This window comes from Chiloscyllium plagiosum, unplaced genomic scaffold (assembly GCF_037043375.1).
Source record: "Chiloscyllium plagiosum isolate Xiang-an unplaced genomic scaffold, Cpla_swu_hap1 HiC_scaffold_23, whole genome shotgun sequence".
Taxonomy (NCBI): Eukaryota; Metazoa; Chordata; class Chondrichthyes; order Orectolobiformes; family Hemiscylliidae; genus Chiloscyllium; species Chiloscyllium plagiosum.
Window position 1 is genome coordinate 61,724,449 of NW_028270161.1, and position 21,605 is coordinate 61,746,053.

At 50.9% G+C, this 21,605-nt stretch overlaps 1 protein-coding gene across 1 annotated transcript; it reads right to left on the reverse strand.

The window, feature by feature from the left end:
• Window positions 1–1,685: 1,685 nt before the first annotated feature.
• Window positions 1,686–19,535, reverse strand: nopchap1 (NOP protein chaperone 1). Its single transcript, XM_087999745.1, has 4 exons — window positions 19,445–19,535; window positions 19,251–19,334; window positions 6,966–7,102; window positions 1,686–3,781 (listed from the first exon to the last, which is right to left on the reverse strand). The coding sequence occupies exons 1-4, from the start codon at window positions 19,509–19,511 to the stop codon at window positions 3,590–3,592; spliced, it is 480 nt and encodes a 159-aa protein (XP_087855871.1). The 5' UTR covers window positions 19,512–19,535; the 3' UTR covers window positions 1,686–3,589.
• Window positions 19,536–21,605: the final 2,070 nt, after the last annotated feature.

Below are 21,605 nucleotides of genomic sequence, written 5' to 3' on the forward strand. Positions count from 1 at the left end.
CCACCCCAGACAGACACACACACAAAGACCCACATGCACGCATATATTTTGTGGGGTGAATTTGTACTTGCAGAGTTACATTGCACTTTGCTCAAAAACTGCATACATAGAGACAACCCTGGTCATTATAGACCAGTGAGCCTTACTTGGTTGTGGATAAAGTGTTGGAAAGGGTTATGATAGGATTTATAATCATCTAGAAAGTAATAATTTGATTAGGGATAGTCAACACAATTTTGTGAAGGGTAGGTCATGCCTCACAAACTTTCTTGAGTTCTTTGAAAAGGTGACCAAACAATGGATAAGGGTAAAGCAGTTGATGTGGTGTATATGGATGTTAGTAAAGTATGGACTGGAGTCGGATTTCATTAAAAAGAAGTTAAAAATCACACAACACCAGGTTATAGTCCAACAGGTTTAATTGGAAGCACACTAGCTTTCAGAGCGCGCTCCTTCATCAGGTGATTTAATGAAGGAGTGTCGCTCCGAAAGCTAGTGTGCTTCCAATTAAACCTGTTGGACTATAACCTGGTGTTGTGTGATTTTTAACTTTGTACACCCCAGTCCAACACCGGCATCTCCGAATCATTAAAAATAAGGTGGTTGAGAAGTCATAAACATGATCAGAGGGTTGGATAGGGTGAACAGTGCGAGCCTTTTTACTTGAATAGTGATGGCTAACATGAGGGGACATAGCTTTAAATTGAGGGGTGACATATAGGACAGATGTCAGAGGTAGTTTCTTCACACAGAGTAGTAAGGACATGGAAAGCCCTGCCTGCAACAGTAGTAGACTCACCAACTTTTAAGGGCATTTAAATGGTCACTGGATAAACATATGGATTAAAATGGAATAGTGTAGGATAGATGGCCTTCAGATTGATTTCAATATTGAGGGCCGCAGGGCCTGGACTCTGCTGTAATGTTCTATGTTCAATGATCAATCATCAATGACTGTCTCTTGATCACGTAACATAATGATGTTTAAAAATTAAAGTTGAAAAAATGCCAGCTCTAAAAAAGTTTAATCTTGCTTTTCAACTTTTGGTATAAAGCTCCAAGTTCCAGCACTTAAAGTGCATTGAAGAATCTGGCTGTATTACCTATTCAAGCAATCAGACCAGAACCCCATTACCCTTCCAGACTGATGAAAAAAATTGCTTTCTGTGCCTCATTAATTTTTCTGCCAGTTCCTTGAAAACCACTGACCTAGCATTAGCTAACAAGGTATGTCCTATCCACTCACTGAGGTCCCCAATAATTTTAAATGCCTGAATTAAATCTTCACTTGGCCTCTCCTGAAGAAACCCAGCTTATCGAATCTCAAAGTGTTTGCAGCACATTCTGGGCATTGAGTGGAAGGAAAAAAATCACAAAATCCTCCCAAAGATAAATCTCCCCCAGTAAATTGGTACTCAAATCAGAGGTACACCTCTCTTCTAGGGCTTGTTTACATTTGTTGAGTCATGAGCATCTCATTGCAGGATGGCCAACGTTTGTTCCTATAGCTTTTGTATTCTGTTTGTCCCACTACACCTTACTCTGACTTCTTCAAACAGATTCTCAGTCAACAGCAGAATTCAAATATACTATCATAAAAGTTAACTTTACCAACTTAATCTTCAGATTTTTATGATTCAGATGAGACTTAGACACACAGAGTAAAAACAAGGCTCTTCAGCTAGTAAATTCAAATAGGTTTTTATTTAAAATGAAATATGAATTATAACAAGGTTACCATACAGAATCAGTGTTGCTGAAAAAGAGACATTCAGCAATAATATGGAAACTATTGAATACAGAATTAGTTATCGTAAAATGTTTAAATTTATCTATACAAAGAAACCACTGTTTTATAAAAAGAATGTGCCTGTAATTAAAATCATTCTTTTTTCTCAATCCTAGTTTATCAATTTGACACTATCCTTATTCATGTATCCTTCTCAAGGGAGTCTTTCTTGATCAATAGGAATTTTTGAATGTAAACGAAAGCTCCATGCACACGAGGTGGAGACCACATTCGCTGATCTTCAGAAAAGATCAGGCACCAGTGAGCAACAGCACTTCCTTCAACGGAACATTCAGACTTATCAGAGGCAGAGTTTTGTTTATGACAATAAAAAATTCCATCATTTGAAGCTGGACAAGTGCATCTGCAGAAACTGCAACAATAACTAGACAGATAACCCTAAGATATGCAGAATCAGAAGATTGGTCTTACTAAACCATAAGAAACCAGAGATGCTCAGTAGCTTATTGAATCCTAAGGAGGTAACTCAGAGGGTTGGGCTTTGGAGGAGGATGAGTAAAGAAAAAAATTCAATTGGCCAAGCACAAGTGATGAGATTACAGATTGAAAATAACAGATAACCCAACTTTACCAGGTGCAGTTAGATTTGATGGAAAAATGCATCAGTTTATACAGTACAAAAAAGAATATTCAAACACAAAGGCAGAGAAAAAAAAGCATCATTAAGCTGGGTCAGGATCAAGAGATGTGATGACTTATCAGAACTGATGTTGCAAGACAGACAAAAGTGATAAATGTTTGAATGCTATCAAGCAATTGAATGCAGCACCCACAGCTGAAATCTGCTGTGATGGATTTGAAGTAGATCTGCTTTCAAAATGAGAAGTGATTGCAGATAAAGCACATTCCTGCACCATTGAATTTGCAGCACAGACCTGGCCAATCAGTCTGTTCACAAGGATTATAATGCACAAGATTGTTTATAGTAATTACAGGATATAGTACTGTCACTGTTAAATCACTTTTCATGATATCAAAATATAACTGGTATTTTCTAAAAATATGAGTTACAGCAAGATGCTGTAGATTGAACAAAATTATCCACCAGCTCCTAATTACAAAGGGATGCCCAGATTTCTCAGTAAAGTGAACCATCAAATTTCATTAGCTCTGCAGGGAAATGGGTTGATTTGTTAAATACTCGCATTGCACAGATTCCTATGGTTATCACTTCAAATGTCACTTTTACAAAATTCTGCTCATTTTACTGATTCACTTTTCAAAAACTACATCACTTGTCATTCTCTTTACAACACTCTAACACCATAAACTCTCAAACGGGCAGCAATGGCTAAACTAAGTCCATCTATTTGCTGGTTGTTGTGGAGCTTAACACTCAACCAGAGCTTTTCTTTCAGTTTCTCAAGTACCAGGACATTTGGTGAAATTATTTCCATTGGGGTAGTTCATCAGAACAGTAGACCCATAATGTTCAGGAACATCAGGCACTGCTGTTTCCAGAGGCAGCCTGTTTTGAATGGCTGTTGAAAGTAACCAACTGACATGATGACCCAACTGCTACAAATAACGTGCTGCTTTGCTGGAAAGTCACACATTTGGCTGATTCCTTTGCAAGATAATTCATGAGGAACCTTCAGTTCCTCAGCTTAGATGGATGCTCTATTAATCCACTCAGATGTTACTGAGGTCAGTGTGACTGTTAACAGTGAGACTGAGGACTAAACAATTCAATTATCTTCTGAAATCATGCAGGACATTGCATCACTTGCATCCCTCTTAAATATGAAGAAATTAATGCCCCTATTCCAGGCTCCTTTGTTAGTGGGTGCCATCACTTGACAGAACTTCTATTCTACACTTCTTTTGCTTCTGGGATCTGTGTAGTTTGAGATTTGCTTCTGTAACTTCCCCACACTGAGAATCATTTTCACACTGAGAATCCTCATCCTCAGAAGTTAACGCTTCCTCTCCACTTTCGTCACAGCCATTCATCTCAAACAGAGACACATTCTGAAACAGTACAATAGGCAAATGAAGCAGCAAGGAGAAACTGGACAGTAACAATTTGCAGTTTGTTAAGTCAGTGGAGATTGGTTTGAGTGGGAGGGTGGGGTGAGGGAGGGTGGGGTGAGGGAGGGTTCCAGAGACTGGAGGGGAATCGATGAGGACAGGGTAAACAGAAAGATGTTGCAGAAGTTTTGGATCATGGGGAGTGAGGTGGGAACGTATTTCAGAGAGAGTAATTGAGGGGGAAAGAAAAAGAGAGGGCAACTGAGGGGTAATGAAACAGGTGCACAAAGACAAAGGTCGCAGAGAGGTCAGGGATGGGATGATGGGAAGAGATTGGGAACTGGAAAAGCAGAGTAGGAAACATGATACAGAAGTCTGTGACAATCAATGAAGACTTGACTATACTTAACTCATTTTTCAGCTTTTTACCTAGACCCCTGGAAACTATGGCAATATCTAAATACTGCTTAAATGTTGAACTTAAATATCTGACTTACACTGAGACAAAAAAAATTATCCTCAACTTTCGTGTCAGCCTTCAATCTCTTAATTTTATGCCTCCTGGTTAATAACTCCTCTATGGATGAAAACAGTGCCATCCTATCCACCCTTTTAATGCACCTCAATCTTAGAGTCATAGAAATGTACAGCATGGAAACAGACCCTTTCATCCGTCCCGTCCATGCTGACCAGATATCTCAACCCAATCTAGTCCTACCTGCCAGCGCCCGGACCATATCCCTCCAAACCCTTCCTATTCATATACCCATCCAAATGCCTCTTAAATGTTGCAATTGTACCAGCCTCCACCACACCCTCTGGCAGCTCATTTCATACACGTACCACCCACTGCATGAAAAAGTTGCCCCTTAGGTCTCTTTTATAGCTTTCCCCTCTCACCATAAACCTATGCCCTCTAGTTCTGGACTCCCCGACCACAGGGAAAAGAGTTTGTCTATTCATCCTATCCATGCCCCTCAATTTTGTAAACCTCTTAGAAGACAAAAGGTGGTGGTGGAGGTTGTTTTTCAGACTGGAGGCCTGTGACCAGTGGAGTGACACAAGGATTGGTGCTGGGCCCTCTACTTTTTGTCATTTACATAAATGGTTTGGATGTGCGCATAAGAGGTACAGTTAGTAAGTTTGCAGATGACACCAAAATTGGAGGTGTAGTGGACAGCGAAGAGGGTTACCTCAGATTACAACAGGATCTGGACCAGATGGGCCAATGGGCTGAGAAGTGGCAGATGGAGTTTAATTCAGATAAATGCGAGGTGCTGCATTTTGGGAAAGCAAATTTTAGCAGGATTTATACACTTAATGGTAAGGTCCTAGGGAGTGTTGCTGAACAAAGAGACCTTGGAGTGCAGGTTCATAGCTCCTTGAAAGTGGAGTCGCAGGTGGATAGGATAGTAAAGAAAGCGTTTGGTATGCTTTCCTTTATTGGTCAGAGTACTGAGTACAGGAGTTGGTAGGTCATGTTGCAGCTGTACAGGACATTGGTTAGGCCAATGCGTGCAATTCTGGATTATACATCTCTATCAAGTCCCTTTTCAACCTTTACTGCTCCAAGGACAACCCACCAGCCTATCCAATCCTTCCTCATAACACAGATTGTCCTGCCCAGGTAACATCCTGTCAAATCACCCTCGCTATTGCAATCAAATTCTTCCTACAATGTGGTGACCCAAAATTTGATGCAATTGTGGCCTAAACAGTGTTTTTATAAAGTTCCAGCAAAATCTCCCTGTTCTTGTGTGCTATGCCTCAGGTGCAAAAAGGCAAGGTTCCCATTTGCATTCTTAATCTATTTGCCCTGCGGGGTATTTGTGGATACACAAACCAAAAGGTGCCTTTGATGTTTAATACTTTACAGTGCCCTATCACTCAGTATAACCCCTTGTCTTGTTACCCCTCCCCAAGTACATCTTTTATACTTTTTTGGATTGAATTCCATTTGCTACTGCTCTGCCTACCTGACCAGTTTGTGCCCATCTGCCCCCACCACGTCCTCCCTCGTGCCACCCTCCTCCCTTGTCCTTCCGCTCCATCCTCCTCCACTATCTCACATGCCCCACACTCTTCCCCCATCTCCCGTGTTCCCTGTATCCCTCACTCCCCCTCCACATTCCCCATCGTACTCCACCTCGCCCACACCACACTACCCTTCGCTCCCCCTTCGTCCCTCCCCAATACCCCCTTGTTCCCCTCCCCATTCCCTCATCCTTCCTCTCCCCCACGTCATTCCTCTCCGCTCACCATTCATCTCACCCCTTGCCCATCTGCCACCCCCCACTGCCATCTCACCATTCCATCTGCCACTCCCCTCATCTACAGCACCCATCTGCCACCCTAATCCTCACATCACACTCCTCTTCCATCTGCCCCCCACTCCCCTCATCCAGCACCTCCCCATCTGCCCACCTACTCCCCTCATCTCACCTCTGCACTCCCATCTCCACCTTCTTCCTCTAGCTGCCCTGCCATCCCCCATTCCCCACACCTACTCCTTCCCCATCTCCCACCCCACTCAGCTCATCTTGACATTCCCCCATCTCCCACTCTCATTTACCCCCTCCTCCAAATGCCCCCCACTCCCCTCATCTTGCATTGCCCCACCCACTCGGGTCATCTCACACCTTCCCACCTCCCCACCAACTTCCTTCATCTTCCCTCTCCCATCTGGCACCACCACCCCCATCTGACCCTTCCCCATCTCCTATTCCCCTCCACCTCGCCCTTCCCCTGCTTGCCCACACCCATTTCGCCCTTCCCACATCACCCACTTCCCTCCTCTCCCCACCTCCACCTCGCCCTTCCCCCGCGTGCCCATACCCATTTCATCCCTCCCACAATCACCCACTTCCCTCCTCTCCTCACCCCCAACACGCACCCCCATCCCCCACACCCCTGTCTCGCCCCCCCATCCCCTCTGTCCCGCCCCCCATCCCCCACGCCCCTGTCCCGCCACCCCATCCCCCACACAACTCTGTCCCGTCTCCCCATCCCACACGCCCCTCTGTCCCAACCCCCATCCCTCACACCACTTTGTTGCGCCCCCCATCCCCCACGCCCCTCTGCCACGCCCCCTCACCCCCACGCCCCTCTGTCACGCCCCTCCATCACCCACGCCCCTCTGTCGCACCCTCCCCCACCCCCGTTTCCATCCTATGTTCTCACTCACCATTTCAATAACATTATCGGAACAATCCTCTATATTCTCGATGTCAAACTGTCCAGGTTTAGATATCTCCATCTGTTTTAAGAGTTCCTGATTTGCATTGGCCAACTTTGGCAGGAAGCTCTGAACTCTGTCCAACACTGGCGGTAAAGAAAGACAGGTAAAGATAAAAACTTAAACATGCAAAGTGGGAGGGGTGGGGGTAGGAGGGAGGAGAGAGACGGCGGGGGAGGGGGAGACGACGGCGGGGAGGGGGAGGGAGAGCGGCGGAGGGGGAGAGAGACGACGGGGGGGGGGGGGGGGGGGGGAGGGGAGACGACGGGGGGAGGGGAAGGGGGAGGGAGGGAGGGAGAGAGACGGCGGGGGAGGGAGGGAGGGAGAGAGACGGCGGGGGAGGGAGGGAGGGAGAGAGACGGCGGGGGAGGGAGGGAGGGAGAGAGACGGCGGGGGAGGGAGGGAGGGAGAGAGACGGCGGGGGAGGGAGGGAGGGAGAGAGACGGCGGGGGAGGGAGGGAGGGAGAGAGACGGCGGGGGAGGGAGGGAGGGAGAGAGACGGCGGGGGAGGGAGGGAGGGAGAGAGACGGCGGGGGAGGGAGGGAGGGAGAGAGACGGCGGGGGAGGGAGGGAGGGAGAGAGACGGCGGGGGAGGGAGGGAGGGAGAGAGACGGCGGGGGAGGGAGGGAGGGAGAGAGACGGCGGGGGAGGGAGGGAGGGAGAGAGACGGCGGGGGAGGGAGGGAGGGAGAGAGACGGCGGGGGAGGGAGGGAGGGAGAGAGACGGCGGGGGAGGGAGGGAGGGAGAGAGACGGCGGGGGAGGGAGGGAGGGAGAGAGACGGCGGGGGAGGGAGGGAGGGAGAGAGACGGCGGGGGAGGGAGGGAGGGAGAGAGACGGCGGGGGAGGGAGGGAGGGAGAGAGACGGCGGGGGAGGGAGGGAGGGAGGGAGAGAGACGGCGGGGGAGGGAGGGAGGGAGAGAGACGGCGGGGGAGGGAGGGAGGGAGAGAGACGGCGGGGGAGGGAGGGAGGGAGAGAGACGGCGGGGGAGGGAGGGAGGGAGAGAGACGGCGGGGGAGGGAGGGAGGGAGAGAGACGGCGGGGGAGGGAGGGAGGGAGAGAGACGGCGGGGGAGGGAGGGAGGGAGAGAGACGGCGGGGGAGGGAGGGAGGGAGAGAGACGGCGGGGGAGGGAGGGAGGGAGAGAGACGGCGGGGGAGGGAGGGAGGGAGAGAGACGGCGGGGGAGGGAGGGAGGGAGAGAGACGGCGGGGGAGGGAGGGAGGGAGAGAGACGGCGGGGGAGGGAGGGAGGGAGAGAGACGGCGGGGGAGGGAGGGAGGGAGAGAGACGGCGGGGGAGGGAGGGAGGGAGAGAGACGGCGGGGGAGGGAGGGAGGGAGAGAGACGGCGGGGGAGGGAGGGAGGGAGAGAGACGGCGGGGGAGGGAGGGAGGGAGAGAGACGGCGGGGGAGGGAGGGAGGGAGAGAGACGGCGGGGGAGGGAGGGAGGGAGAGAGACGGCGGGGGAGGGAGGGAGGGAGAGAGACGGCGGGGGAGGGAGGGAGGGAGAGAGACGGCGGGGGAGGGAGGGAGGGAGAGAGACGGCGGGGGAGGGAGGGAGGGAGAGAGACGGCGGGGGAGGGAGGGAGGGAGAGAGACGGCGGGGGAGGGAGGGAGGGAGAGAGACGGCGGGGGAGGGAGGGAGGGAGAGAGACGGCGGGGGAGGGAGGGAGGGAGAGAGACGGCGGGGGAGGGAGGGAGGGAGAGAGACGGCGGGGGAGGGAGGGAGGGAGAGAGACGGCGGGGGAGGGAGGGAGGGAGAGAGACGGCGGGGGAGGGAGGGAGGGAGAGAGACGGCGGGGGAGGGAGGGAGGGAGAGAGACGGCGGGGGAGGGAGGGAGGGAGAGAGACGGCGGGGGAGGGAGGGAGGGAGAGAGACGGCGGGGGAGGGAGGGAGGGAGAGAGACGGCGGGGGAGGGAGGGAGGGAGAGAGACGGCGGGGGAGGGAGGGAGGGAGAGAGACGGCGGGGGAGGGAGGGAGGGAGAGAGACGGCGGGGGAGGGAGGGAGAGAGACGGCGGGGGAGGGAGGGAGAGAGACGGCGGGGGAGGGAGGGAGAGAGACGGCGGGGGAGGGAGGGAGAGAGACGGCGGGGGAGGGAGGGAGAGAGACGGCGGGGGAGGGAGGGAGAGAGACGGCGGGGGAGGGAGGGAGAGAGACGGCGGGGGAGGGAGGGAGAGAGACGGCGGGGGAGGGAGGGAGAGAGACGGCGGGGGAGGGAGGGAGAGAGACGGCGGGGGAGGGAGGGAGAGAGACGGCGGGGGAGGGAGGGAGAGAGACGGCGGGGGAGGGAGGGAGAGAGACGGCGGGGGAGGGAGGGAGAGAGACGGCAGGGGGGAACTGCAGTGGGAGACTGTGTGGGGTAAGAGGAGGGGGGGTTGAGAGGAGGGGGGGTTGAGAGGAGGGGGGGTTGAGAGGAGGGGGGGTTGAGAGGAGGGGGGGTTGAGAGGAGGGGGGGTTGAGAGGAGGGGGGGTTGAGAGGAGGGGGGGTTGAGAGGAGGGGGGGTTGAGAGGAGGGGGGGTTGAGAGGAGGGGGGGTTGAGAGGAGGGGGGGTTGAGAGGAGGGGGGGTTGAGAGGAGGGGGGGTTGAGAGGAGGGGGGGTTGAGAGGAGGGGGGGTTGAGAGGAGGGGGGGTTGAGAGGAGGGGGGGTTGAGAGGAGGGGGGGTTGAGAGGAGGGGGGGTTGAGAGGAGGGGGGGTTGAGAGGAGGGGGGGTTGAGAGGATGGGGGGTTGAGAGGATGGGGGGTTGAGAGGATGGGGGGTTGAGAGGATGGGGGGTTGAGAGGATGGGGGGGTTGAGAGGAGGGGGGGTTGAGAGGAGGGGGGGTTGAGAGGAGGGGGGGTTGAGAGGAGGGGGTGAGAGGAGGGGGTGAGAGGAGGGGGTGAGAGGAGGGGGTGAGAGGAGGGGGGAAATGGGGGGGAGGCAGGGGGAGCGGTGGGGCGGGAGACTGTGGGGTGGGTTTGGGTACTGTGGGGTGCTGGAGACTGTGGGAGGGTGGTTTTGGAGGGGGTTATTGTGAGGGAGGTTATGGCGGGGGTTTTGAGGGGGCTGTGACGGGGGGTTTATGGGGGTCTTTGGGGGGCGGGAGGGGGTTATGGCGGGGGGGGAGGGGGGTTATGGCGGTGGGGGAGGGGGGTTATGGCGGTGGGGGAGGGGGGTTATGGCGGGGGGGAGGGGGGTTATGGCGGGGGGGAGGGGGGTTATGGCGTGGGGGGGAGGGGGGTTATGGCGGGGGGGGAGGGGGGTTATGGCGGGGGGGGAGGGGGGTTATGGCGGGGGGGGAGGGGGGTTATGGCGGGGGGGGAGGGGGGTTATGGCGGGGGGGAGGGGGGTTATGGCGGGGGGGGGAGGGGGGTTATGGCGGGGGGGGGAGGGGGGATATGGCGGGGGGGGGAGGGGGGATATGGCGGGGGGGGGAGGGGGGTTATGGCGGGGGGGGGAGGGGGGTTATGGCGGAGGGGGGAGGGGGGGTTATGGCGGGGGGGGGGGAGGGGGGTTATGGCGGGGGGGGGAGGGGGGTTATGGCGGGGGGGGGGGGGTTCTGGCGGGGGGGGGGGGGGGGGGAGGGGGGGGGGAGGGGGTTCTGGCAGGGGTGGGGAGGGGGTTCTGGCAGGGAGGTGTGGGATATAGGTGAATTAATGTTATTTTTGCAATTATAAGTTCTGTTACAGAGTAAATGAACTCACACCAGTGTGTAATTGTTTCGGCCAAGAGCTGAGTTAACAAGAATGGGGACTATACAGAGGAAATATATAATCCGTTAAAAATGGTATGTCAACATGAGACGTGATTACAAAACAATGGTAGATGTATGGGCGAATAGATAAGAAGTTGCAAGAGAATGCAATCACATCTGTTTTCCCACTTGTACGGAGACACAGGAACAAACCCTAATTAAAGAGGTCATAAAGGTCAGAGTGGCCTCCGGAGAGGAATAAATGCTGATAAAGAAAGGATATGCCTAGCGATGACCTGCAGTGGGATGACGTCAAACAACCTTATGGGGGCCAGAGATAGACATTTGTCACAGACAAGGCCGGATAAACAGAAGTTGTGGGATCAGTCTTAAGGAAATGAGTGACGTAAGCTCAAATTGTATAAATTTTGAAAGTTTGTGGAATATGATGTGTATTTGTCTTTGCCTTGCCTGGCATTAGACATTGCACCCACTTGCAAGTGTACAAATAAAGGACACTACTGATTCAGATTTTTGTCTCGGACTGCAATTGTTTAGTGAGTGAGCTTTGTTTCTCACAATTGGGGGCTCATCCGGGATTTTCTTCCATCACCGGGGGAAGTGGCTGGCCTTGGACACTGGGAAGACGCGTCCCGTTCCCCACTGAGGAGCGGTCTCGTGTCCCGGTTTGGTCTGCTCCCTTGGGCGACTGGTACGAATCCCACAAGAGAGACATCTGAATCAGACAGTGACGGGAGGTCGATAGAAAATACGGCAAAAAAGGGGCCAGGCAACTCTGTGCGCAGACCAAGGTAAGAAAATTGACTTTTAAGTATTGCCTTAAGTTTAAGATTGAGTTTTAGTAGTTAATGAGGGACTAACGAAGGAACTCAATATGGGTTGTGCCGTGGAAAAGGAGAAAGCCTCCGGGAAAACAAAAGAAGAACAAGGCAATGGAAATGGAGGCGGGGTCCCTTACAACATTCCTCCAGAAAGTCCTGTGGGCAGGATGTTGTGGAATTGGAGAAATAATATTTGTATAAGGGAGAAAGATGATTAAATATTGTTTCTTTGTATGGACTAAGGAATCCATTCTTCATCTTGCTGTCTTCTGGCCAAAGTACGGGTCGGACGAAGACTGGGTTTGTAAATATCTGAATTTATATGTCAATGTGTGAGAGAGAGAGAGAGAGAGAGAGAGAGAGAATGAAAAGAGCTGTACAGCTGATAGAAAGTTTAACCCTTTGTGATTTGGTTTGAATGAATATTTGTTTGTTGGTGATTGAATGTTTGTGCTTTATTCCCTGGAGCTTGAGTTCCAGGACTGTTTTGAATCTGATTTTTATTATGGAAACTTAACAGGATTTCTTTTAAGGTTAAGGATTCTATAGAGATTATGAAAAAAAGAATGATAACTCCTGTTCTTTTTACAGGTCATGACTGCCTTACTATCAGTTTCTAACTAATCTCTTTTATCTTTACATAAAAGCGATTTATGGAGGACAGTTGAAGTTTCAGTTCAACATTAAATTGTAGTAAAAACAAAATTCCATGGTTAATATCTGTGACCTTGGATTCAGCCATTGCTCATGCATTAGAAGTTTTTTTTAAACTTGAATAGACAAATTCTTTTAAGGCAGCTCTGATTATTTAAGACCTATAGTATTGTAATTGAGCAATGATTGGTCAGGACTACTTAAGAAAACTAATTTTGGATTTAAATTAAGGGACTAAAACTGGGTGATTACAGTGGATTTCAAAATTGGGAACTGTATGCATTTTACATTTTAAATATTAAATACTGAATATATTTACAAGTTTGGAACAGGCTTTAAAGTTAGTCAAGCATGAATTGGTGTTCGAAGTTATGGGGAGCTAGATATTGCAATATTTCTTTACGAAAGAAAAAGGGGAAGAACGTAATGACTTATCCCCTTCGGGAGGTACCCATAGGGGACAAAGAGATTGGGTTTGTGAGTGCCCCCCTCACCAGTGGGGAGGTCATAACATTTAAAAAGGAGATGAAGATCCTGCTTGAGGATCCGGTAGAGTTGTCTGAACAAATTGATCAATTTTTGGGGCCCAGTGGGCTGAGTTAATGTCTATTTTGAATATACTATTTACTGGAGAAGAAAGAGGACTTATACGAGGAGCAGCCATTAAAATATGGGACAGGGAACACCCAATTGGAGATGGGGATGCTGGACAGGGAGAGGTGAAGTTTCCCCTCAGAGACCCCCAGTGGGAAAACCAAAACCCGGAACATAGAGAAGAAATGAGGGAATTGAAAGACCTGGTTCTAAAAGGAATAAGAGAGGCAGTTCTGAAGTCACAGAATTTGACTAAAGCCTTTGAAGTTAGACAGGAGAAAGATGAGACTCCCTCAGCTTTCTTGCAAAGATTAAGGGACTCAATGCGGAAATACTCTGGAATGAACCCTGAGGACCCAGTGGCACAGGGTCTTTTGAAAGTACATTTTATGACAAAGGCATGGCCAGACATACAGAGAAAGATACAGAAGATAGAAGGGTGGAGTGAAAAACCATTAGATGAATTGTTAAGAGAGGCACACAAAGTGTTTGTAAAGAGGGAGGATGAGAGACAAAAACAGAAGGTGAAAATGATGGTAACTACGGTTGATGAGGTAGTTAAAAGAATGGAACCAATAGTGAGCAACTGGAGCAGCGGGTGGCAGCATGTAGGACAGAGAGGAAGAGGGAGAGGGAGAGGACAAGGGGGAGCATTTGATAGAGGGTTTGGGCGACAGGGGCAGAGATGGAGGTCTCCACAGGCAGGATGCTATTATTGCGGTAAGATAGGGCATTTTAAGCAGGAGTATCCTGATCTTCAAAGGGAAGAAAGGGCAATTCCACTTATGAATTTTGATGAAGAATAGGGGTGTCAGGGGTTCCTGCCCTTGGGGGCCCACCAGGAACCCTTGATAAACTTGAAGGTGGGACCCTGTGGGGAAGAGGTAGTCTTCCTAGTAGATACGGGGACAGCACGGTCATCGCTGAATTTTAAACCAAAGAAGGTAGAAATGTCGACACGATCAATTACTGTTTCGGGGGTAAAAGGGGAAGGATTTACTGTTCCAGTATTTGAACCTATGATGATAGAAGGTCCTAGGGATAGGGTCACAGGGGAACTGCTGTATATTCCTGTTATAGGAAGTAACTTATTGGGGAGAGACTTAATTATCCTTGTAGGACTGGAGATTGGAATTCAGGAAAAAGAATTAGTTGTACACCTAGCAATGTTGACAGAGGATGTGGAGAGAGAGATAGACCCTATTGTATGGGCTAGAAAAGGGAATTGTGGAAAATTAGTATTACAGTGGTGGAAAGGACGATGGATGAGGACTTGCCATCTGAGGTAGTTTGGGCTGAGGTTAGGAATAGGAAAGGTGAGGTCACCCTGTTAGGAGTCTTTTACAGGCCTCCTAATAGTCCTAGAATCATTGAAGAAAGGATAGGGAAGGTGATTCAGGAGATGAGTGACAGTAATAGGGTGGTTGTTATGGGGGACTTTAACTTTCCTGATATTGATTGGGAAAGCTATAGCTCAAGTTTGTTAGATGGGTCAGTGTTTGTTCAATGTGTGCAGGAGAGTTTCCTGACACAATATGTAGACAGGCCAACAAGAGGTGAGGCCATACTGGATTTGGTTCTGGGTAACGAACCAGGCCAGGTGTTAGAATTAGAGGTAGGTGAGCACTTTGGGGATAGTGACCATAATTCGGTGATTTTTACTCTCGTGATGGAGAGGGATAAGTGTGTACTACAGGGCAAGAGTTATAGCTGGGGTCAGGGAAATTATGATGCGGTGAGGCATGACTTAGGATGTGTGGCTTGGAAAAGTAGACTCCAAAGCAAGAGTGTAAATGATATGTGGAGCTTGTTCAAGGAGCAACTATTGAGTGTCCTTGATAATTATGTACCTGTCAGGCAGGGAGGAAAGGGTCGTGCGAGGGAGCCGTGGTTTAATAAGGAATTGGAATCCCTTGTTAAATGGAAGAGGGCGGCCTATCTCAAGATGAGACGTGAAGGTTCAATTGGGGCGATTGAGAGTTATAGGGTAGCCAGGAAGGACCTGAAGAGAGAGCTAAGAGCAGCAAGGAGGGGACATGAAAGGTCCTTAGTCGGTAGGATTAGGGAAAACCCTAAGGCTTTCTATAGGTATGTTAGGAATAAAAGAATGACTAGGGTAGGAATAGGTCCAGTCAAGGATAGTAGTGGGAAGTTGCGTGTGGAGGCGGAAGAGATTGGGGCGACACTGAATGAATACTTTTCTTCAGTATTTATTCAGGAACAGGGCATTGTCGTCGATGTGAATACTGAGTCACAAATAAGTAGAATGGATGGCTTTGAGGTATGTAGAGAAGAGGTGTTGGAAATCCTGGAAAAGGTGAAAATAGATAAGTCCCCTGGGCCTGATGGCATTTATCCTAGGATTCTCTGGGAAGCAAGGGAGGAGATTGCAGAGCCATTGGCCTTGATTTTTATGTCCTCTTTGTCTACAGGAGTAGTGCCAGAAGACTGGAGGATAGCAAATGTGGTTCCCTTGTTCAAAAAGGGGAGTAGGGATAACCCTAGTAACTATAGGCCAGTGAGTCTCACTTCTGTTGTGGGCAAAGTCTTAGAGAGAATTGTAAGGGATAGGATTTATGCACATCTGGATAGGAATAATGTGATCAAGGATAGTCAGCATGGTTTTGTGAAGGGCAGGTTGTGCTTCACAAACCTTATTGAATTCTTTGAAAAGGTGACGAAGGAGGTTGATGAGGGGAAAGCGGTAGATGTGGTATATATGGATTTTAGTAAGGCGTTTGATAAGGTTCCCCATGGTAGGCTACTGCAGAAAATACGGAGATATGGCATTGAGGGTGAGTTGGAGGTTTGGATTAGGAATTGGCTGGATGGAAGAAGACAGAGGGTAGTAGTTGATGGCAAAGTTTCTTCATGGAGTGCCGTCACTAGCGGTGTTCCGCAAGGATCTGTTTTGGGACCATTGCTGTTTGTCATTTTTATAAATGACCTGGAAGAGGGGTTAGAAGGTTGGGTGAGCAAGTTTGCGGATGATACGAAAGTCGGAGGAGTTGTTGACAGTGAGGAAGGATGTGGCAGGTTACAGCAGGATATAGAGAAGCTGCAGAGCTGGGCAGAAAGGTGGCAAATGGAATTCAATGTAGCCAAGTGTGAGGGGATTCACTTTGGGAAGAATAACAAAAAGATGGGGTACTGGGCTAATGGTCGGATACTTGGTAGTGTGGATGAGCAGAGGGATCTTGGTGTCCATGTACACAGATCTCTGAAAGTTGCCACCCAGGTAAATAGTGCGGTGAGGAAGGCATATGGCGTACTGGCTTTTATTGGTAGAGGAATTGAGTTCCGGAGTCCTGAGGTCATGATGCAGTTGTATAAGACTCTGGTGCGGCCGCATCTGGAATATTGTGTGCAGTTTTGGTCGCCATACTATAGGAAGGATGTGGAGGCACTGGAACGGGTGCAGAGGAGGTTTACCAGGATGTTGCCTGGTATGGAAGGAAGATCGTATGAGGAAAGACTGAGACACTTGGGGCTGTTTTCATTAGAGAAAAGAAGGTTTAGGGGTGACTTGATTGAGGTGTACAAGATGATTAGGGGGTTAGATAGGGTTGACAGTGTGAACCTTTTCCCGCGTATGGAGTCGGGTATTACAAGGGGGCATAGCTTTAAATTAAGAGGGGGTAGATATAGGACTGAAGTTAGGGGTAGGTTCTTCACTCAGCGAGTCGTAAGTTCATGGAATGCCCTGCCAGTAGCAGTGGTGGACTCTCCCTCTTTATGGGCATTTAAGCGGGCATTGGATAGGTATATGGAGGATAGTGGGTTAGTATAGGTTAGGTGGGCTTGGATCGGCGCAACATCGAGGGCCAAAGGGCCTATACTGCGCTGTATTCTTCTATGTTCTAAAATTACAGATCCCTCCCCTTTTAATAAATTTAAAACGGAAAGGGGACGTTGTCTGTGAACGACAATATCCTATTTCCATAGAAGGTAAACGAGGACTGCAGCCAGTAATTGTCTCCTTATAATACCCCAATTCTACCAGTGTGGAAATCTGATGGAACTTATCGATTAGTGCAGGATTTGAGAACAGTAAATCGAATAGTACAGATCAGGCACCCAGTGGTGCCAAACCCCTACACCTTATTAAGTAAGATCCCCCATGACCACAAATGGTTTAGTGTGATACATTTAAATGATGCCTTTTGGGCTTGTCCCTTGGCAGAGGAAAGACTTGGGACTATCCCCCTATGAAATCTTATTTGGATTACCTTATCTGGGAACGAATGTAGAATTGCCAATTCCCGAAACTAAAGATTTGTTTTTAAAGAAGTATATACTGGGCTTGTCCTCCTCTTTGTCTTTCCTCAGGAAACAGGGTTTATTGGCACAGACTCCACTCTTTGAATTCACCGTTCATCCCATCCAGCCGGGTGATTGGATCTTAGTAAAATCATGGACAGAGACTAAATTGCAGCCAGACTGGGAAGGGCCGTACCAGGCTCTTTTGACTACCGAAACGGCAATAAGGACAGCGGAGAAAGGCTGGACTCATTACACTCGGATCAAAGGGCCTGTGGACCCTCCAGTTGAGGAAGAAGTCTGGACAGCCGAATCAACGCAAGACCCACTGAAACTCAGACTAAAGAGACTTTGAGTAACTGATTATACAGTGGCGGCGCGAGCGCAGGATTATTTCTGTAAGATTGTATATTAAGTCTTTTTGTGCTTCAGCATGATGTTTAGAATACTGGGAATGCTTAGAGTTATGATGCTAGCCCTCTTAGTATTGGGATTTTGTCAAATATCATTTTCATATGTATTATTAACAGTTCCTGAGTCTGATAATCCACAAGTAATAGACGCTGATGCATGCAGCTTAGTAAATTGTGGGGATGTAGCTAATCAGAGACAGTACCGCAGCTCTGAGATACATCTTAAGTCCTATGGGGATGGCCTTGGGGATGGTACTTGGTATAATGGTCTCGTCACAGTACACCGGGCCCCCTTCCGACCAGCTCACGATTGTCCCGATAAAAAGTGTAACCCAATATACCTAACAATAAGGAAAACCACATGGCACGAAGCAATTCTGGGGGGGGCGGGGGGGTACCTATGAGATACAATTAAATGAAACATTTGGGATCGAAATGGAAACAAATGGGAAGGATTTCTTGGGCTGTTGTTTTCGAATTAGCGTAGGACAGGGAAAACGGGTAGAATTACTGGGTAATAAGATACAACCTTTCACCCCTCCCGATGATCCTAAAGTAGTAAAATTTATAGAGGTAAAGGACTTGAAACAGACCATCGAAATAGAAACTGGGTACGGGGATGCAAATGCCTGGGTTGAATGGGTAAAGTATACTGTAAAAAGTCTGAACAAAAGCAATTGCTATGCATGTGCCTCCGGTAGGCCAGTGGCCCAGGTGGTTCCCTTTCCGCTCGGGTGGAATCGAGACAGGAAGGGCATGAAATGCATGATAGCCTTGTACCAGGACGAGACTGCACGGAATGATAGGAATTGTACCTCCCTATCTCTGAGGTTCCCTCCCTTGGAGGAGAAAGATGCAAAAGTTCCCCCCACATTTTCCGCCGCAGTTGGAAATCACACATCGTGTGTGCGCAGGTGAGGTACAAGTCGGTCGAGAGATTTGGGGGAGCTGAAATTATGGCGGGGGGGGAAGGGGTGTTATGGCGGGGGGGGGGGAAAGGGGGGTTATGGCAGGGGGGGGGGGAAGGGGGGTTATGGCAGGGGGGGGGGAAGGGGGGTTATGGCGGTGGGGGGGGGAGGGGAGTAATGGCGGTGGGGGGGGAGGGGGGTTATGGCGGTGGGGGGGGAGAGGGGGTTATGGCGGGGGGGAGAGGGGGTTATGTCGGTGGGGGGGAGAGGGGGTTATGTCGGTGGGGGGGAGGGGGGTTATGTCGGTGGGGGGGAGGGGGGTTATGGCGGTGGGGGGGAGGGGGGTTATGGCGGTGGGGGGGGAGGGGGGTTATGGCGGGGGGGGGGGAGGGGGGTTATGGCGGTGGGGGGGGAGGGGGGTTATGGCGGTGGGGGGGGGAGGGGGGTTATGGCGGTGGGGGGGGGAGGGGGGTTATGGCGGTGGGGGGGGAGGGGGGTTATGGCGGTGGGGGGGGAGGGGGGTTATGGCGGTGGGGGGGGAGGGGGGTTATGGCGGTGGGGGGGAGGGGGGTTATGGCGGGAGGGGGGTTATGGGGGAGGGGGGTTATGGGGGGAGGAGGGTTATGGCAGTGGGGGGGAGGGGGGTTATGGCGGGGGGGAGGGGGGTTATGGCGGGGGGAGGGGGGTTATGGAGGAGGAGGGGGTTATGGAGGGGGAGGGGGTTATGGAGGGGGAGGGGGTTATGGAGGGGGAGGGGGTTATGGAGGGGGAGGGGGTTATGGGGGGAGAGGGGCTTGGGGGGGGAGAGGGGCTTGGGGGGGGAAAGGGGGGGGGAAAGGGGGGTTATGGCGGGGGGGGGGGGGGGAAAGGGGGGTCAGGGCTGCACTCACAGCTGCTCCTCTCCACTCTCACGATCTGGGGTCGGGTTGAACTCCTCGATCGAGCCGGATCCACCACGAGGCTCTGCCTGAAACCTGCCGGAAAAAATAAACAACCAAAATTAACCGACAATCTCTCAGACCCCACTCACTCCCCACTCCCCTCTTCCCTCTTCCCTCTTCCCTCCTCTCCCTCTCCCTCTCACCAGGGCCGCTCTCCGTCCTCAGAAGCTCTTTGGATCGATTCGGGGACAAGCCATTACCCGCCGCCATCACCGCGACGTCCCAACCGTCAACTCCCGCAAAACCCGGAGAGTGGATCCACACAAAACCCGGAGAGTGGACCCACACAAAACCCGGAGAGTGGATTCACACAAAACCCGGAGAGTGGACCCACACAAAACCCGGAGAGTGGATCCACATAAAACCCGGAGAGTGGACCCACACAAAACCCGGAGAGTGGATCCACACAAAACCCGGAGAGTGGACCCACACAAAACCCGGAGAGTGGATCCACACAAAACCCGGAGAGTGGACCCACACAAAACCCGGAGAGTGGATCCACATAAAACCCGGAGAGTGGACCCACACAAAACCCGGAGAGTGGATCCACATAAAACCCGGAGAGTGGATCCACATAAAACCCGGAGAGTGGATCCACACAAAACCCGGAGAGTGGATCCACATAAAACCCGGAGAGTGGATCCACATAAAACCCGGAGAGTGGATCCACATAAAACCCGGAGAGTGGATCCACATAAAACCCGGAGAGTGGACCCACACAAAACCCGGAGAGTGGATCCACACAAAACCCGGAGAGTGGATCCACATAAAACCCGGAGAGTGGATCCACACAAAACCCGGAGAGTGGATCCACACAAAACCCGGAGAGTGGATCCACATAAAACCCGGAGAGTGGACCCACACAAAACCCGGAGAGTGGATCCACATAAAACCCGGAGAGTGGATCCACATAAAACCCGGAGAGTGGATCCACATAAAACCCGGAGAGTGGATCCACACAAAACCCGGAGAGTGGATCCACACAAAACCCGGAGAGTGGACCCACACAAAACCCGGAGAGTGGATCCACACAAAACCCGGAGAGTGGACCCACACAAAACCCGGAGAGTGGACCCACACAAAACCCGGAGAGTGGATCCACATAAAACCCGGAGAGTGGATCCACATAAAACCCGGAGAGTGGATCCACACAAAACCCGGAGAGTGGACCCACACAAAACCCGGAGAGTGGATCCACACAAAACCCGGAGAGTGGATCCACATAAAACCCGGAGAGTGGATCCACATAAAACCCGGAGAGTGGACCCACACAAAACCCGGAGAGTGGACCACACAAAACCCGGAGAGTGGACCCACACAAAACCCTGAGAGTGGATCCACATAAAACCCGGAGAGTGGATCCACACAAAACCCGGAGAGTGGATCCACACAAAACCCGGAGAGTGGACCCACACAAAACCCGGAGAGTGGACCCACACAAAACCCTGAGAGTGGATCCACACAAAACCCGGAGAGTGGACCCACACAAAACCCGGAGAGTGGACCCACACAAAACCCGGAGAGTGGATCCACATAAAACCCGGAGAGTGGATCCACATAAAACCCGGAGAGTGGACTCACACAAAACCCGGAGAGTGGACCACACAAAACCCGGAGAGTGGATCCACACAAAACCCGGAGAGTGGACCACACAAAACCCGGAGAGTGGATCCACACAAAACCCTGAGAGTGGATCCACACAAAACCCGGAGAGTGGACTTACACAAAACCCGGAGAGTGGATCCACACAAAACCCGGAGAGTGGACCAACACAAAACCCGGAGAGTGGACTTACACAAAACCCGGAGAGTGGATCCACACAAAACCCGGAGAGTGGACCCACACAAAACCCGGAGAGTGGATCCACACAAAACCCGGAGAGTGGACCCACACAAAACCCGGAGAGTGGTCCCACACAAAACCCGGAGAGTGGACCAACACAAAACCCTGAGAGTGGACTTACACAAAACCCAGAGAGTGGACTTACACAAAACCCAGAGAGTGGACTTACACAAAACCCGGAGAGTGGATCCACACAAAACCCGGAGAGTGGACCCACACAAAACCCGGAGAGTGGATCCACACAAAACCCGGAGAGTGGTCCCACACAAAACCCGGAGAGTGGACCCACACAAAACCCGGAGAGTGGACCCACACAAAACCCGGAGAGTGGATCCACACAAAACCCGGAGAGTGGACCACACAAAACCCGGAGAGTGGACCCACACAAAACCCTGAGAGTGGACTTACACAAAACCCAGAGAGTGAACTCACACAAAACCCGGAGAGTGGACTTACACAAAA

Coding starts and splice junctions, on each gene's coding strand:
- nopchap1 (XM_087999745.1), bottom strand. CDS start 19,511: ATGGCGGCGGGTAATGGCTTGTCCCCGAATCGATCCAAAGAGCTTCTG. Junction 19,335..19,444: donor GAGGACGGAGAGCGGCCCTG/GTGAGAGGGAGA, acceptor TTTTTCCGGCAG/GTTTCAGGCAGAGCCTCGTG. Junction 3,782..6,965: donor CCGATAATGTTATTGAAATG/GTGAGTGAGAAC, acceptor GTACTGTTTCAG/AATGTGTCTCTGTTTGAGAT.